The 19,302-nt window shown below is 38.2% G+C and overlaps 1 protein-coding gene across 1 annotated transcript; it reads right to left on the reverse strand.

Moving 5' to 3' along the window:
• Positions 1–250: 250 nt before the first annotated feature.
• Positions 251–8,569, reverse strand: CNGA1 (cyclic nucleotide gated channel subunit alpha 1). Its single transcript, XM_063135104.1, has 5 exons — positions 8,457–8,569; positions 6,751–6,837; positions 5,463–5,570; positions 3,333–3,439; positions 251–1,662 (listed from the first exon to the last, which is right to left on the reverse strand). The coding sequence occupies exons 1-5, from the start codon at positions 8,567–8,569 to the stop codon at positions 251–253; spliced, it is 1,827 nt and encodes a 608-aa protein (XP_062991174.1).
• Positions 8,570–19,302: the final 10,733 nt, after the last annotated feature.

The following is a 19,302-nucleotide window of genomic DNA, read 5'->3' on the forward strand; positions in this document are numbered from 1 at the left end:
GTTGATATATAAGAATTTCAGCATATTTATTATACAGATATGGTAATGGTATTGTCTGAGGTAAAAAACCTGTAACAAATAAAATTTAAGATCTTGAAAATGTGTCCATTTTTTGAAAACCAATACTAAAACAAAAACTGGTTATTTATGAATAGATCCCATCTCTAATAGAATATCTTTGACAATTATTCTGTCCTTCATTAGGTTCTTTACTGTTACAGATTCTGCAATGCTCAAAATATCCAAATGTCTACTGCTTTAATTCCTTATTGTCCCAAACTATTTCAGTTTCTTCTAAATTTGAGAAATCAAAATCCATAGATAGTTTGAGGATGTTCTCAACTTGTGCTAGTCTTGTTTTCAATTTCTGCTGTGCAGCACCATATTCAGCCAAAAGTCTGGCAAACCTAGTTTGTAAACTGTCTAGCATTACTTCTATTTGGTTGACCTTTTCCTCAATATCTTCAGGATTTCTTCTTTCATGTGCAACTTCTAAATCTAATAATCCATCCTTCATAAGGATTTGCCTTCCCTTCTCTTCCAGCAAGGACTTTGCATCTGGATATTCTGTCAAAGCCTCCATTAGGTCATCTTTATACAGACAAAATAAATCTGAATAACCAAGGCTCCTAATGTTGGCTGTCCTCCGATTTCCAGCTTTGCTACCTTTAATGTTAAGAATGCTAATCTCCCCAAAGTAGCTTCCATCACTAAGGACCACATACTGAGTCACTCCATCATCAGCTACTACTGCAAGTTTGCCTTCTTTGATAATGTACATTTCTCGTCCAATATCACCTTTCCGACAGACATAATCTCCAGGACTGTACACCTGAGGCTGTAGTTTTAAGACTAGTTCAACCAATAGCCCAGCTTCACAATCTGCAAAAATACGGACTTTCTGTAATGTTTCCAAATGAACATTAATGGCAATTTCAGCTCGCAGTTTATCTGGGAGAAACTTCAAGACTTTTCTTTCATCCACTGCCTTCTTATTTGTCCACAGATAATCAAACCACTTGATAACTCTTTTTTCTAAGTCTTTGCTCACATTCCGAAACTGCATGTACTGCTTGATAGCATCAATCTTTGCTTGAAATTCTTCCCTGGCAGCATTCGTGTTAGAGATCATAGAACCAATATTACCAACAATGGTAGCAAAAATCAATACACCAACTAAGAAGTCAACAACAACAAAGAAATACTCAGCATCTCTCACTGGAGAGGGTGTTTCGCCAATAGTCGTCAAAGTCAGTGTTGACCAGTAAAGACTGTATACATATTTTCTGACAAGCCGGCCAAATTCAGGATGGGTAATGTTGGGATAGACCCAAGAATCTGTTCCAAAGCCAATGGCTTTGGAGATTGAAAAGTATATACATGCATTCCAGTGGATAATGATTATAATATACATGACAAGATTAGAGATCCTGAAGATATTTGGGTAGCTTGTTCTTGTTTCTGTTTGTTGGAAGAATTCAAACATACGTGATATTCTTAGTAATCTGTTTATTCTTATTTCTGGGTAGTTCAATCCTAACTTGAAATAAAGTAGATCAGTTGGTATGATGGACAGTACATCTAGTTTAAATTGTACAGTTCCCTTATACTTTTTCTTAAGTTTGAGTTGTTCTTTCACCAACAAACCTTGTTCCAGGTAACCTAAAATAAAATAGAAAAAGAACTTTGGATGTTACTCTGTGTTATTTACTTGACAAGGCGCAAATACAGGTGGTAATTTAGTGACCACTTGCAATTACTATGTAAACCAGGTAACTGCAACGTCCAGCCAAGCGGTGAGAATTTGTACATTTTTATGCCTACTCAGAAATCTGAAGAAGCAGAGGAGGTGTTAATTCAAATTAACACTTGGTAAATGATCACCTCTATTTACCAAAAATGTTTTCATAATACAATGAACTCCGGTGAAACTATACCTAGGTAAAAATTCTGATCAACCTCCTTCTTGCTGTTGCCTAGAATATCAAAGTATGAAGAAACATTGCTTAGTATTGTTATAGGTTTATACAGCTCTTCCATCAAGGAGACCTGTGGAACACATATGGTGTCCTCTCTTTTATTGGCCCAACTTGCATGGAACGACAACCCAGAGTTATTTTCAATGCTGGATTGTCGCAAACACAGTAGAGTGCTAATGTATACTGCAGCTAAACAACCCAGGGATGCTCCACTCCATGGCTGTTTAGTGTGATGTGTGAACCTGGAACTCTGGCTTGTCGAAGGAGAGACAAGCCAGAGTTGGAAACCGGGGTGGAACGTTTCTGGTCCAACAAACTTTAGTTTGTTGTTGGAGCAGGAACCAGTGACCAGCTAAAGCACTCCTTACCTTCTCTTCCCCTCTTGCATTACTGGCTGAAGAGACTCCTTGGTTTGTTAAACCAGTTTTCCCATGACACTGAAACCAGGAAACTGTACACAAACTAGGATTGCAAGCCACAGTTTAATCCTAGTCTGTGATCCTGGTTGGACTTCCATCAGTAAGAGCTGAAATACATAAGTATTTGGGTACCTGAAAGACTGCCTGTTTATGAATGAAACTATTAGGATCACCGTCTTCAAACGTGAGGAGGCTGATGATCAGAGATAAGGTCTTTGCAGTGGTGGAGCACCATGAATAGAATGTCCTTCCCAGAGAGATCCACCTAGTACCTTCATTGCTAAATTTTAGAAAGTAAATTAAGATCTTTTTATTTGCCTAAGAATGTTATTCAGCATTTCAGTGAACATTTTAAGAACACTTGTTCGACTGGTGTTTTCATGTCATTTATTGGTTATTTTTATCTCTTATGTGTTGTGTATGGCAACTTATGTTGCTATTTTAGACCCATTGTACTCAATGAAACTTATTTCTAATTTTAAAAGCAGGCTATATACATTTTCTTAAATAAATAAAATGGTGGTCCTGTACTGTCTTAAGAATGTGTTCAAATACATGCTATAGGGAAGAGGCAACCTTGACTGGTTGGGTAAGTCTATGTGGAGTGTTATTAATAGAAGATGATAAGTACAAAGGGTGATTGCAGTAGGTTTTGATTATACTAAAACTGATTATTTTAAGATCTTTGATAAAGATTCTTTGCTAGATATGGGAACCATACAGATATATAACCAGTGAATAACCAATAAGAAGATGGGGCATTATAGCAAACAAATTCAAGTTCTTACATATCCCTATCAAAAGAAAGCTTTATCAAATAACATTTTCTTTACTATTATTTTTGGTCTCAGAACTGTATACAAAAGTGCATGTTAAAGTGCCCATCACAGATAACAAATAAGTGGCTAGAAGATTCAACAGAACATACTCTTACCTGTCCTTGTTCGAACAAACATGTCAGCAACATAGATGATATCTGATATGTAGTCAAAAATGAACCACATTTCTAAATTATTGCTCTGAAGTTCATCAAAACAGGCTCTAAGTAAGAAAGGAAATAACCAGAATTTAAAATTAAGCTTTCTTAATTACAACATTGGAAGGATACACGCTCATCTCTTATAGTGCAATGAATTGAGGACCTAACCAAGCTTTCAACATTTGAACAGGTGGTATATAGATGACACTTGTGAATAGATACTTATATGGATATTTGGTCTGCTTTCGTTGGAGTTCATATATAAGAAAGCTGTATTATTTAGTGTGTGTGTGTGTGTCTATAAATAGAAAGATAGATAGATGCATTGAAACTGATATATTAAACTCTATGAAGCTACATTTTTTCTTTTCTTTTTCATGATTTTACAATAATAAATTAAAAAAAAATTAAAAGCACTGTAGGCAATGCTTTTTTAAGTAATGCAGGCAAACTAAAGAGATCCAAACATGCAAACCATTGAGATCATCTCCTATGCGAATTTACTTCCAGAGGTATTATTAATTTCAATGGGATTGAAGGATAAAGGCACTACTTTTTAAGAAGGATATATGGACAAACTGGAAAGGGTTCATGGAGGGCAATGAAAACAAATCCTGTGAGCAAAGGTTGAAAGAATGCTTAACTATAGAAGAGAAGACTGAAAGGAGACAAAATAGATAGCAGTCTTCAAATACTTATTATTACTATTATTTATTTATTTATTTATATAGCACCATCAGTGTACATGGTGCTGTACAGAGTAAATCAATAAAATAGCAAAACCCTGCCGCATAGGCTTACATTCTAATAAAATCATAATAAAACAATAAGAAGGGGAAGAGAATGCACCAAACAGGCACAGGGTAGAGTAAAACTAACAGTATAAAAGTCAGATCAAAATCAAGTTTTAATCAATTACTTGATGGGCTGTCACATAATAGAGGGTAAAGAATGGTTCTCTGCTGCCCCAGAAGGCTGAACCAGAATAGGGCCGTTCCTCCCCACTTTTTTATTTTATCTGTATTATCTGTAAAAATAATAAAAAATTAAAGGGGGGAGGAACAGCCCTGTTCCTCTCCTCCCCCCCTCATTTTTATTTTTATTTTACTTTTACAGCGCGGGGCTGCCCATGGCGACCAATCAGGGGGCGCCATGGGCTCCACTGCCAAAAAAAAGTCGGGGTAAGTGCCCAACCATTTTGGAGCAGAGTTTCCAGGGTTTACCTTCGGATGGCTTCATAATGGTGGCTGCAACATGTAGATGACATGCCGCTACTGCGAATCCACCCCGGGGGCAAGTCCTTTGTGTAGACATGCCCCAATTGGCTAAACAATGCTATCTAGAACAGATGAACAAGGGTGGTTGGACCTCTTCTTGTTTTGAAAAACTGTCACATCTTTCATTTTCATTGGCTCCCTTTCAGCCAAGTGAGTCAAAGGTTAAAATTAGAGATGAGTTATATACACAGGATGCAATCAATGATGCTGGAATCATCCAGCATACAGGATTTAGCAGTTGGTACAATTTGTACAAAGGTGAGCGAGATCTCTCTCTAACTATCTTATGTCCTTGACTCATTCAGAACTAAGGAAGGCTTTCATCGAATTACACTTCCAGACTATGCCATCACCATACCTGAATGGGAGGCATAGAAATGTTTCTCTATTCCAGCGCCTATGTTTGTGCAGGGCCTCACAAATAGAGGATATCATTCACTATATCTTTTTCTATGAACTGTATGGCAGCCCTAGGAAAAGATTTCTTCTACCTTTGCTTCAAAGAATGTCTGACATAAACTACTTGAAGATACGGACCCTTATGTAACTAATCAAGTAGCCTTATTTGCAGAGGCTGCTAAAAAGATTAGAGGAAAGCTCCTGAAAACTTGCTGTAGATTGTGCACATGATGAATTGATTTGAGTGGCCTGTTCAGCTTTTTCTTTTCTCTGCGATTGTTTTTCTTTTGTTGCTGTTGCACCAAGATTGTAAAAACCTACAGTTATACACGATAAAATTGGACTAGACTTAACAAGTAAAATATCTAGTATGAATCAATATGCTGCAACAATGTGTTGATCACAATACCTAGCAATGATCATTGTCCAATTGTACATGACAGGCAATGTGATGCAAAACAGCCAGTTGTAATATAAGTTTCCTGAAGGATCAATAACAAATACCTCTTTCTTCTCCCTAAATAGTAAGCAGAAGAAAAGATGATGTTATTGAGAAAAGATGTTGTTATTGTAAACCGCCCAGAGAGCTTCGGCTATTGGGTGGTATAGAAATGCAATAAATAAATAAATAGGTTCAAAATGGGTGTCGAAAATTAAATCCAGCAGCAATACAATTTACTTCAACTCTTCCACTGAAGCCACAGGAATTTAAGAGTACTTGTTTGGATGAATCATGCCCAGTGTCCCCCCCCCCCCTAAACAAAAGTTGGTAGCCACTTTCTTTAGATACCAACATATGTGGCTAGTTGGCTAAAACTATAGCCTCCCCCCTTGCGTTGACAAAACGAGCTCAGGCCAACATGGCTAGTATAAGAACTTTTTTGTCTTAGCAAAAATCTGTCTTGTGGCACCCTATAAACTAACAAATTCATTGTGACACGAGCTTTCATGAGCTAGAATCCAGTATAAGAACTGCATACTCCACTTTTCTCTGAAGGCTCATTGGTTCTTTAGGGGAAAAAATCTCCCATTTGTTTGCATACTGCTCTTGAATTCTAACTGGACCTGAAAGTACTTGTGTACGTAGGTGCTTGTAAACAGGCCTGGTCAGCAACTCGTTTTAATGAAGGGTCATTTTGAGAAGAGATGGTGGGTAGCAGGCCAAGGCCATGCTAATACCCCACCTGATAAAAATAATCACTGACCAGTGCCATGCCAACAGCTACCACTCTCTCTACACAAACACACATACCTTGGTTTGCAATTGAAGAATCCAGTTGTATTCTTTGGAGGGGGGAGGGAATTTTGGCTCTAGGGCTGCCATTTGCTGATCCCTAACATACAGAAATCATATAGGCTAGGAATATTATAACATTTCCTATGCTAGCAATACCACTTGTCTGTTTAAATAAATTTCTCTAGACATTGTACAATTTAAACCATGATAATGATACAAATAACATCCCCATTAAAAGCAGTCAACAATATAAAACGAATAAACAAGACAGCACATACAAATACAAAAAGAAAAATGGTCCTTAGTCACCTCCAATATACATGTTCCCATATAGAAACATTACTGCTATGGTGTGAGACCCAGAAAGTTGTAAGCCATACTACAATGATAATGCCTGACTGCCTTAATAATTCTAATGATGAAATATTGAGATGCTTATCGCTTAATTAAGAACACTTACACCTGTTCCTTATTTTTCTTTTCACGATTATCTTTATTTCTCTTTGAGTTGTCCTTATTTTTCTTTTCCTTTTCACCATCATATTTGCTGAAAAATTGATTGAAATGATATAACTATTACAGTAAAAAATAGAACTAATACTTTAAAATGGAAAGTCCTGTTATGTATTGTGATGCTGAGTTCATTCTTTTGCATTTCTCCATCTTAGGTGTTTGGTTTACTGTTTCCTTATGAGTACCAAAGAAACTACTTGGCAATCAACTGAGGAATATAATTGCTGTTCCCACTATTTCTTGTGACAATCTGTTGCCTTCTACCATGCTACCCAGCAACAGTGATTTCAGCAAGTGGGGGAGGCAAATCACTGAAGATACAAAGGTGGTTTCATCAGAAAGACGAGTGTGTCTGCTCTTCCTGTAGGTAGTTGCCATGTATAGTAGTCTCACAAAGTTCTGTTAGGCAACCATGGGAAATTATACTAGTCTAACGCCTTCTTTAGATTAAGAGGAAATCTCGTTACTTTACTGAAACTTTGCTTCCTGCTGCTCTTGTGCAATTGTAATGAGCTGCATTACATGGGCAGAGAGGGTCTATAATGGAAATTCCCCTCTCCTCTCAGTGCTTGTAGCCCTGAATGAGACAGAGCCCTCTAGTGGGTACTTTGTAGCACAATTTCCCCAGCACATGGTAGGAAATCTTGAGATATTTCAACAGAATCAGGATATCCAGGGTTTTTAAAAAAACAGGTGGGGAGATTTATTTATTTATTTATTTATTTATTTATTTATTTAAAATATTTATATCCCGCCCTATATCACTAAGATCTCAGGGCGGCATACAGATAAAAACAGTATAAAACAATAAATATACATAGTTAAAAACAATTAATTGAGATGGGCAGGAGGTTAACAATGTTGTCAAAAGGACCCACAAATGTCGGTGTGTAGCCAGTCATGAGTGTGCCTTATTTCGCTCATGTGAAGAAGCTCTAAAGCAGCTGTCAATAGTATTTATTCAGTCTTCCTGTAGATGGCAGCAAGGTCTCAGCTCTTCTTGATACCTAGCTGTCTGTTCTGCATAGTTGTGCATACATAAGTCCCATTGGAATTAACATAAATAACTTTAGGGTGCAGAACTATGCAAAGAACCAAAGCTACTTTTGTTTGAAAAGTTATAGTCTTTGTGAGGCCATCTTAATCCATGGAAATAAACAAGAATTTGCCTTTGATTTCAATAAGATGGAACTGGATAGTTTTCAGGGGAACAACACAAATATCTTTTACTCCCTCTCAGAACATATTGTTTTTTGGCAATACATCACAAACTCTATTTTAGTTGTAAGCCTTTATAAATTGTTTAAGGAAAAATAAATAAACTTTATATCCTGCTGTGGACCAAGTAATACATATCATATCCCACTTTCCCATACTCTGTTCAAAGTGCCAACAACAATCATATTAAAACAAGAAGTATCACATGATGAATCCAATAAACCCCTCTTGTTTCACTGGAAGAATTAAACATATATGTTTAACTTTAGCTGAACTGTTCCATGTAAGTAAATAGTTAAGAGCACATTTAACTGATGTGTGATAGTGAAATGCAATAATATACTGAAGAATGCAAGGGCCAGCACATTAAAAATTATTCTATTCATTCAAATGCAGATCCTCAATGAAAAATTACAAGTGACTCACACTTCTTACCTCCTTTCACCATCTTCCACTCTTTCTATATTTTCATTTCTGCCCTGAATAGCCAGGCTGTGAATATTTGAATGTGACTGATGGGTTTTGATCACCCCTACTTTTGTGGTCATAATTGGACTTTATTATCTGGGAAGGAGGGAGAAAAACATGTTCAAAAAGGATCAAAGACTTTTCTTTAATACCAGACCTTATGTTCAAAGTCAGCTTGATTTTAATTTTTATGAGCATTATCCAGCAAAAAGAAAACATCCAATTGACATCAATGGAGGAAATTCACGCATTCTCTCATTAAAACCAATGGGATTTTAAAGTGCTTAAAACTGCAATCCTATACATTTTTATCAGGGAGTAAGTCCCACTGAATTCTTACTTGCTTTTGAGTAGACATGTATAGGATTGTGCTAAAAGTAAAGTGGGTTCATGCTGTATTTCTCTTGAATTTATTTAGATCAAATAGTACAAAAATAAGAAAAATTGAAGCAAAAGTACTATGGGCATTTAAGCAAATTTAAATCCCACTGATGTCAATAGTAAAATTAGGCATGCGTTTTATTCTCTCCCACTAAAATCAATGGGAGTTACAGAGCAATCCTATACATATTTACTCAGAAATCATTCCTACTGTATTCAGTGGCTAACTCTCAGGTTACTTTACATAAAATTGTAGCCTTAGGCAGCAATACTAAATACACTTACTAGGGAGTAAGCCCTATTGAACACAGTGGGACTTACTGCCAAGTAAACATGCAAAGGATTAGCATTGTTAAATGTGCTTAAATTTAGCTGGATTATGACAAATGTGTCATGATCTGTTTCTTCTGGCACTACGTATCTAGAAAATAAACAATTATTGTTCACATTTTAGATTTGGTAATTGCTTTGTGTTTACAACTGATCACCATCCTAACAGAGGGCTTTTTTGCACAATATATTGAAAAATAACTACACATTGTTCCTCATTTTGGTATGGGTAGTTTCCACATATTTCAGGAAATAATTGGAAACTTCAGCTCAACCACATTTCAATATTGCCCACTCCTTACATTCCACTTAGCACACCCAGTCAAACTTCTTTCTATTAATAATCCACCACTACATTCATTTGTGTCTATTAAACAAAACTGAATGACGCAAACAATAAATACCAACCTCATTCTGTACATTCCATATACTGCAGAAAATCCTGTGTAGTAATGAAGTCTTTAGTCTCTTAGGAAAAAGTACATCTATAACAAAACAAACTGGGGAGAAATAAACTCTAAAGTAAAAAGGCAGTCAGTACTGCTGCTGTAATAAGATGGTATTATACAGCTTGCTTGTGCTTACCTTGAAAATGTAATCTGCTGTTTGTTGTGTTAAAAGAAATCCTTTAAGTCTCCCACTGTAGCTACCAGACATATTGAAAATCCAAAATCAAGCAAGGCACACACATTCCCCTATAGAAGCACTTATTGTAGAAAATATGCAATATAATAAGCAGCTTTGAATTTTATCCTAAGAGCAGGACATGGACAAATTTATTTGACCCAGTGCTGTTTTAGATCTTGAGCTAGAGAAAAGTAGTTATCACCATTATCTATTATTATTATTTATTACACTTATATACCGCTCCCATAGCCAGGGCTCTCTGGGTGGTTTACAGAAATTCTAAAATTGAGGTAAAAACAAGTACACAAAATTTAAAACTCTAAAACACAGAACATACACACATAAAGCATTAAAAACCGATTAAAAACTAAACGTGGGTATCAATGGCTACCAGGGTTTTTTTTTTATCCTTGAGACAAGCTTTATGCTTTTAGCAGCTGTGCATCCGGCAGAAATTCAACAGGTTCAGGTGTTTCCTCTCTGACTGTCATAGGGAAAATGTCATCTGTTGCATTTCTGCATGCCATGTTTAAGGGCACAGAATACCTGTCTTAAAACAGATGGCAATCTAGTATCAGCTTATGAACTTCGTGATTATTTATGCATTCATCATATGAGTATCATTATATTATGAATATGCATGAGCTGTGTCCATGCCTAGGATGCTTTGACCTTCCTGAAGTGACAGAACTTAACTGTCCCTGTATCATGTCTGTCTTGCTTTATATTCCATCCTATAATGGTAAGAAAAATAAGGATGCAAACCAGGACGTTTTCCTTTATGGCAACTAATGGAGCCTCCATCTTTAGGAACTCTGACCAACTGCTCTTGTTCAGCATTCCCTAGAATCTAAACTCTTTAAAGACATTATCCTATGCATGTTTAGAGAGAAATAAGTCCTTCAACTCCCAGCTAGCATGGCTTGCTGGGGGATGCTGGAAGTTGTAGGACTTATTTCTGTCTAAACATGCATAGGGTTGCACTCTAATTCCCTGAGATGTGCACTGGTTAGTGCTGAATCAACATGTTTTTAGCTTAATGGATCTTGGCTCACTCCTGGATGTCTTTTTTCTGTACTGTTTTAAAATTGTTTTTAATACTTGTTCCTTTGGATTTTTTTAATATGTTGTTACTCTGGCTGCTCTTGGAAAAGAACTAGACTCAGAACATTTACAAATAAAATAAATATATTCAGTTCTGTTGATCTAAATGGAATTCTTAAGAATGATTGCTTATGCCTGATGATCTAAGTCAATAGCCACAGCAATCTTACACACATTTCTTTTGAAGCAAGTCTTGCTGATTTGTGTTGCAATCTATACCCATTTCCTTGGGATGTAAGCCCCACGGAGTTTAGTGGGACTTACTTCTGAGTAGATGTATAGGATTGCCACTTTAATGTATTTAGGACTGGGAAGTTTGTCCCATTACTTGCTATCCTTGATTCAAAGGTGCAGAATAAAGGTGTACTGAATATTTTGTGGGACAATGATTTCCCTCCTGTGGAAGAGTGTGAATGATACTCAGAGACCTTCAGAGCCCAGGCAAAAGTCTATGAATTTGAGGGTGGGGAATCTTACCTTTAAATACAAGGTGACCAAAGCTTCTTTTTCTTTTACTAAAAATAAAAAAATGAAATTCTTGTCACTGCTTCAAATGACTCTGAGCTCCGTCAGACAAGCATTTTATTGCATGTTCATTACTGGGCACTCAGGGTCCCTCTCATGATGTTGTCTGCCTCCTGTGCGCCTCCTGCCCCTTCTAGCCTTCTTCGCATGACAAAAAAACACCCCAGTAAGTCCAACAGAAATTGCCGCTATCTCCTGCTGCGTGCAGGAGAAGCAGCACAATCAAAACGGGCCTGTTGTTTACTTCCTCTTTCAAAAGAGGAAGTAATGAGGGACAAATGTGGGGGGTGGAAAAGTGACGGTAAGCTAACGCAATTTCCCCCTGTGTGATGACACTAATAGTGTCTTTCCCAGGGGCATTCTGTCCCAAGAAACATTGCCAGGTCCTGTTAATAGCCAAGCTGCCACCTGACATGGCAGAAAGTTTGTTTTCAAACATACAAGCCATCTTGCATTTAAAGTTGACCCTGCCCAGAAAGGTCTTCAAATCCCTCCCCCCCACACACACACACACCAAAGTTTGATTTAATCTTGTGGGGCTGCATTTTCTTTGGACCAGCACTATACAATAGTACTGTGTTAGGGCCAGTCTTTATGGTACCGAGCTGGTACGGGGGTGGCGACGAATAATCTACATGAAGGGAGGCAGTGTGGGCTTTCCAGTGGCCATTAGGCTCTCTGAACCCGCTTCCCGCCCTCTGACTGGGAAGACAGTGACCAATCAGGGGTCACCATCCACCTGGCCTCGCCTCCACTGCAACTCTGGGGCAAGGATAGACAGTGGATGCACTGTACTCACCTCGCTCTGGAGAAAAAAGTGGGGGTAAGTCCCAACATTTTTTCTCCGCAGCTTTGCCCGAAAGCCCAGGGGTGGGTGCTCAGTGGCTGTTGTATTGTATAAGCAATGTATCAGCACCACACATACACCCCAGGGCTTTCTGTGTGTTTAGACAGCCCTTTAGTTTCTGAAATGCCATTCGCTTGTGGTCTACTCTCATATTGCCTTGGTAATAAATGAAACTCCAAATCATATGGAATTGCTGCATGTGGCACTTGTGTGTATACAAAAACTTATCTGCAAAAGACCTTTTTTCCTATAATAATTTGAAGCTTGTGATCTTGGGTGGATCAGAGAACGACAGACGCAGTGGATTATTTTTTAATAGGCCATCTTTATTCTCTTCTTGCATCTTGCTTAGTCAGGCATTTTCTAATTCCTCTCAATCTCATTAAGGCTTAGTCTCATTCAAAAGCTTCCAAACATTTTCAGGAAGACAGAACACCGACTTCAGCCTGTGTCGGAACAGTTCCATAAGGTTTTGAAGGTGTAACAAGCGCCTCCATTCCATACTTTCCTAAGGCCAGAAACTATGGATCAAGATATGCCATAAAGATTCATACATACCACAGCCAGGACAAGTAGCTACAACCAATGTGCTGCTGCAATAGCTTATGGATTGTGAGCAGCCTCAGGCCTCATGTTTGGCATTCTCAAAGATCCTGACACTAGTCCAGGGACAAAAACCTATGTGAGACTATTATGTCTATGTGTATAACCAATAATAAGAAAAATACACTATTTCTGACCTGCCTCCTTGTCAATCACAGGTCTGTTTGAATATCCTGGAAACCTCAGCTGAGAGGCAGTAGCAATAAGATAGCATGTGCCAATATGTTTAGGCCACCTAAAGAACTGATTGTCAAAAAGAGCACCAAAATTAATTTCACTTGCTATCAAGTGAGTTTAAGGTTAAGTTTTTACCATATAATCATATTTTGGTTTTTATTTGAGGGTTCAACTACACGTTACAAGCAAAAGTGTATATGAGAAGCTCAAAGGCCCATTTCTTGATGCAAAGCTGCAACGGGAAGGCTGATTAGGAATGGAAAAATAGCAGGGGCTGCTTAACCCTTCCACTTGCTGTTGAATTGTGGGTTGTCATTACAAATTAATCCTGCACTATGCTTCAACAATAGGTTGTTAACCATGAACAACCCAGAGTTCACAACCCAACAAACCATGGGTTGTTTGTGGTTATCAAGCCATAATTAAGCCATAGTGCAGTGTTGATATGTAAAAACTCAGAATTCCACGACAACTCATACTCAGAGTTGTTGTTACAGGCAAACCAGAACCAGGTCAACAATCGAAAAACCATAGTTTATTTTCTCAATCCCTAGGCTGTTTGTTGAATTGTGAATTGCAAAGGTATTTGGGATATTGGGAGGGGGTGGGTGAAGGAAGAGAGAAACAATCTTTACTATGAGTTGTTGTTATGTGTGAACCATGTCACTGTGTAGACATTTAAAGGTTTGCACTGTAAAGCATGTAAATGGCCCACCTATTCCTTGCATTCACCCTCTGCCCCACCTACTGTGACATGCAGGAGGAGATCAAGTGATGGGAGACGCCTTTGTTGCTATGCCTCCCACTTAAGCAATAGTGTGAAAAGAACAGAACAGAGAACTGAACAGCAACCGGACTTTATCTTGATCCCTGTGGAACAGAGGTACTGTGGAATCATACAGTAAGTTGGTATATATACATGTTTATATTACACAGTTGTTTAGATCGTTAATTATACTATTACTATTTAAGAAAAGCTTGGGCTTTTAATTAAATCAAGTCAGTGGCAAATTACTTCTACTATTTCAAACGTAATCTGAAACCAGAAAAACAAGATTTGAGTTTCTGCCACATGAGCTGATGTAAACATAATAAATTCATGCTGTCTACAAGAAGGTAATGAATGACGATTTAACTGTGACAGCAATCATGTTCATGAAAAGTTCCCTACGTTCCCACAGAAAAAAATTCTTTAGAGACAGTAAATATTAAAACAAATGCATTTCATACACTCCATTCCAAACCTAGGATATCAGATCAATTAATGTTTTCAGGAACTGGGCAATACTTAATGTCATTTAAAATGTAAAGCTGGTGAGCATTTCTGTCCCTGCCCCCCATAAGAGCAATGTCTCTTATTCTTAAAAACCTTAAGTTATGTTTTGTTCCAATTATTGCTCAGTTCCTGAAAGCATGAGTTGGTCTGGTACTCCTGTGGCTGCATTTGCTCTGAAAATAGGGCTCTACATTTCTCATCATCCTAGTGAAGTGATTTCCCAAGTGTTGACCATTACATCGTCATCCACACACAAGAGGAAGTTATTGCTGGCCTTCGGAAAACCCAAACGTTTACAAAACTAACCTCCAACCAGCAACCCATCCACCACTCACAAAAAAACCTGAGTACCCACTGAATGCAGTCTGGTGAAGGGGTGTGTCTTCAAAACCAGGGGGAGTATCCTGGAAAAAGGCATAGCTGACTTGTTGGAACCCTGAACAGAACACTGCAATAATTTGTTGTAGGCCTCACTTATTCCCACTAATAGCAAATCCAAGTGATTGAGGGCCTGTAAGATTGGAAGTGAAACCCAAAAATGAGGCAACTGAATTGCAGGGGCTGGAGACACAAGCGCTTAAGTTAGTGAATTAAAAGAATTAGAAAGGGGGGAATATATGCCAAACATATACCAATGAATTTACAGAATATTGATTATAGTTAATCCTTCCAAAAGAAATATGGGGTGGGGAAGGGTCTAAAGCAGGAGCAGGCAAGCTTTAGGGGCCTGGGTGCATATTTGGCAATTTGAGAGCCTGTCCTGGGCATCTTCACAAAATACACCCCCTGCAGATGAAAGCATTAGCCTGCAACCAGCTGCCAACTTCATTTCCTAAGAATGTCTCTGAGCCCCCACATGTGGCCCAGAGGCATTCATGGGAAAAGAAGTTGGGAGTAGCTAGAGGCATCATTTTGCTTTGAAGTAATCACAGCTGTCAGTTGTGAAGGAAGAGCACAGTCAATACGCTCCCCCAGCAAGGTAGGCCATGTGTAGTGTGACCATATGGAAAGGAGGCTAGGACTCCTGTATCTTTAACAATTGTATTGAAAAGGGAATTTCAGCTGGTGTCATTTGTATACATGCAGCACCTGGTGAAATTCCTCTTTAAATACAACTGTTAAAGATACAGGAGCCCTGTCCTCTTTTTCATATTGTCACCCCAACCATGTGAATCTGTAACTATTCACCCAGCCACCCGCCTGCTACCAGCCAACACTAGACTTAGCACCAAGACTTATCTTGAGGTAAACCATACCGAATTAAGGCTTTAACACAGTTTATTAAAGGGATTAAGGTGAGGGGAAGGAATAAAATGGATCTCTTAAAAAGGAATGACTAGGTAAAAGCAGTGATACAATAAAAGTATCATAAAACAGAGTACAAATAGATAGAGAGCCGTTCCCCAAAGCAACCAAGCAAAACAAGAATTCTGGCTGCCTATGCTACTACTTTACCATGCAGGCTCTCCAGCTCTAGACAGACACTCACCATACCTTGAGGTTTCCCAGGAGACACATGATTCAGGTTGCTAACTCCTCTATGCCCCCAGCCCTGGCTGGTGGGCTGATTGGGCTCAACCAGTCCAGACCCAAGCTGCTCCTTTGGGCTTCCCCCTCCCAACTGGAGGACAGTTCTCACCAAAGCAGCTGTAACCAATCTGTCAATTAGCCATGGCCTTGATGCCATGGTGGTGCTTGAGAACATACTAGGCAGCTCTTGGCCAAAGGCAGTCTCACCAAGAACCCCAGCATCAAGTCCCATGTGTTTTCCAATCTATGAGTCTCCTCTTAGCTACTAACAGCCTTGCGAGGGAGGCCACAGATGCAAGCCCCTTGTTCTTACAATATCCCAGTGGGGAGGCCAAGAAGATCAGAGCCCTGTTCTTCACACCAGTAAAAAAAAAAAAATTAAAGTAGAAAGGATAGGGCACCTTATTGCATTTATAATTTGTATTGCACCTTGAAAGGCATCAAAAAATGTCTGTGGGTGCCATGGTCTAAAGAAACTAGAAGCCAGGTAGACAGTGCAAGGCTACCAAATCAAGTCTATGACTGAGAGCAGATGGATACAGACAATGTTTATGTGTCAATTGCAAACAAACAGCACACCAAGGGAAGACACACACACCCCAACTTCCTGGGAGACCTGAACAAGGCTTCTTTTTCAGGCTGACTAGAACAGGAGAGCTCTTTAGAGGTGGGGATAAACCACAACATTTTGTTACAGGCCCCACTGGTATTCCATATAATCAAATATTTGAAAGTGAAACTATAGTAAATACATTTCTCAATAGGGGTGTGACCACTTCTGTCCCACTGATAGGTAAATATGCTAATATTTGCAAAAAATCAAGCTTTGCTTATAGATGTGCATAAAACGCTAAGGCTGTGATTCTGTACCCAGTTACCTGGTAGTAAGTCCCATTGAATTCAATGGGGCTTATGTCTGAGTAGGACTGCACTGTCAGTGTAGTGGGATGCCATCAAACAACCAAACATAATTGCTAAAGCAATTTTCCTATCCGAGAAAATATAGGCAACAGTTACATAGCTGCCCTTGCCAACTAATGTAGCTTTAAGAATCAGCCATAAGAACAAGACAGATAGGACATTTTTTACACGAGGCATTTGTGTGCTTGTGATTGTTCACTCACGGAAGTGCACCATGATGTGCCTTTTCCACCTTACCGTGCAACCCACTTCATAGGTTGTGTAGCACGACATGCTGGGTTGTTGGAACCTTTAATCCACGGTTTTGTGGTGAATAACTGGCAAGGAGTCCAACTGCATGAAGATGAGGCATCCCAAACAGGCGGCCCCGTCCTGGTTTTTATTAAGAACTAAGTTGTTACATTTCTTGTTTACAAGCTATGATTGGTTGTTAAGTACAGCATGTTAAATGCATGATTACCTCGTGAAAAGAAGGTGTTGGTTAGTGTATGTTCAGCATGAATATACCATATAAGGGTTAAGGAAACGCGTGATCATGGTGCCTTCAAGACTGTATTGTATTCTGTGGGTCTTGCGTCAGCACATTCCAAGGCATGACCAGCAAGTGCCAAGATGTTTCTTAGCAAGGCTTTATCTTAAAAGTGTTATCCTTGTGTTCCAGCACATCTCAGCATGGTATGCCAATACTGAATGTGTGCCAGAGAGGGATAACAATTTCCCCTACACGGTTTATTGTTTTTAAAGCGATGGGTTGATGGCGCTACATCTGAGCAAAGTCAAGAATGTTATGATTGTTATTTCTATAGCATCATCAGAGTTGCCAGCTTGTTTTACTGTGTCCAGATTTTGTACCTTTAACAGCAATTAGATCTATAGACCTTAGAGGTGATAATAATATCTGGTAGATTGTGAAAAAGCAGGATTTCTTTCCTGAAAATTTAAAGAATAGATTAGGTAAAGTTTTAAAGGAGAAAAATAAAATGAGATTAAGTGAATGGTTAAAGGGGATGAATACAAGAGAGAGGTTGGAAGATGTTTTAAAAGATTTGAAATTATCATGGTTAAACTATGGGCAATTGGAACAATGGACTAAAAATTGGGTAAAAGAAAATAGAGAGTGTGGAGAGAAGACGAAATTTGAGGAATTAATTGAAAAAAAAGGAATTGATAAGGGACAAAATATAGGGATAAAAGGGTTAATGAGTCAACTATATAATGTATTAACTGAGAAAGGAGTGAGGGATAGTAGTGGGAAAGTGGTTTGGGAGACTGATTTGAAGATACAGATAGGACAGCAGAGATGGGAGGGATTATGGAGACAGAGAGTGTTGAGAAATATGTCAGTAAGAATAAAGGAGAATTACTACAAACTGGTATGGAGGTGGTATTTAACTCCGGTCAGATTAAATAAGATTAATAATCAGCTTTCAGCAGATTGTTGGAGGGGATGTGGTGAAAAAGGAACGTATTTACATATGTGGTGGGACTGTAAACATGTGCAAAAGTTGTGGAAGATGGTTTTTTATGAGATTGAGCAGATAGTGGGATTTAAAGTAGAAGTCACACCAAGGATTGCACTACTTTCACCGCAAGAAGAACTTAAATGTAATAAAGAAACGAAAGAGTTAATAACGAATCTGTTGACGGCTGTGAGGCTGATTGTAGCCAGGAACTGGAAGATGCAAGGAGACTATTGTATTGAAGAATGGTATAAAGAAGTGTGGGACATTGCTATAAATGATAAATTGACATGTAATATTAAAATGAAAAAAGGTATAGCAAAAACAAATGATTTTGAGGGTATATGGAAAAAGTTCCTGGAGTTTGTATTTTCTAAAGGAAGTGGGAAACCACCAACAGAAGAAATTATGAGTTTTTGGAAACAGGAATGAGATCCCGAGGGGGGGGGGAGCACTGTTATGTTTAGTATAAATATGTTTAATAGGCAAAATTTGAATATTTGATATTAAGGTAATTTTATGTTTATGTAACAAGTGTTTTTTATTTGATGTTTTGTTGTTGTTATATGTTGTTTAATAAAAAAAAATTAAATAAATAAAAAAAAAAGGATTTCTCCACCCACATCCCTGATTTGTTGACAACCCTATCTAACAGGAATTCATTGCCCTAATATGTTAACCTTTTATTTGTATTCAGAATAACTTAAGGGTGCTTAGGAAGTGGATCTTTTTCATTTTTGGAACACAGAAAATGTATGGAGCATTGATTCTAATGCCTTTTAGTGAATGCAAATACATTTTCAAACCAGGCTAAAATGGATATTTGCATATATCTGACTACTAATGCAAGGATTCTGTACATATATATTCAGAAGTAAGTTCCACTGAATTAAATGGAGCTTATCCCCACTTTAGAGGGTATAGGATTTCAACTTCAGTGGATGTTTCCAAACAGAGGGCTCTTAGCAATACCAGTTAGAAGGCATGGGTGTTTCCAGATGAGGCTTTTATAGTACCATTGACCTAACCCAT

Source organism: Elgaria multicarinata, chromosome 10 (genome assembly GCF_023053635.1).
Source record: "Elgaria multicarinata webbii isolate HBS135686 ecotype San Diego chromosome 10, rElgMul1.1.pri, whole genome shotgun sequence".
NCBI lineage: Eukaryota > Metazoa > Chordata > Lepidosauria > Squamata > Anguidae > Elgaria > Elgaria multicarinata.

Coding starts and splice junctions, on each gene's coding strand:
- CNGA1 (XM_063135104.1), bottom strand. CDS start 8,569: ATGACCACAAAAGTAGGGGTGATCAAAACCCATCAGTCACATTCAAAT. Junction 5,571..6,750: donor AAGAAAAATAAGGAACAGGT/GTAAGTGTTCTT, acceptor CTTACTATTTAG/GGAGAAGAAAGAGGTATTTG. Junction 3,440..5,462: donor TGGACAATGATCATTGCTAG/GTATTGTGATCA, acceptor TTTCTTACTTAG/AGCCTGTTTTGATGAACTTC.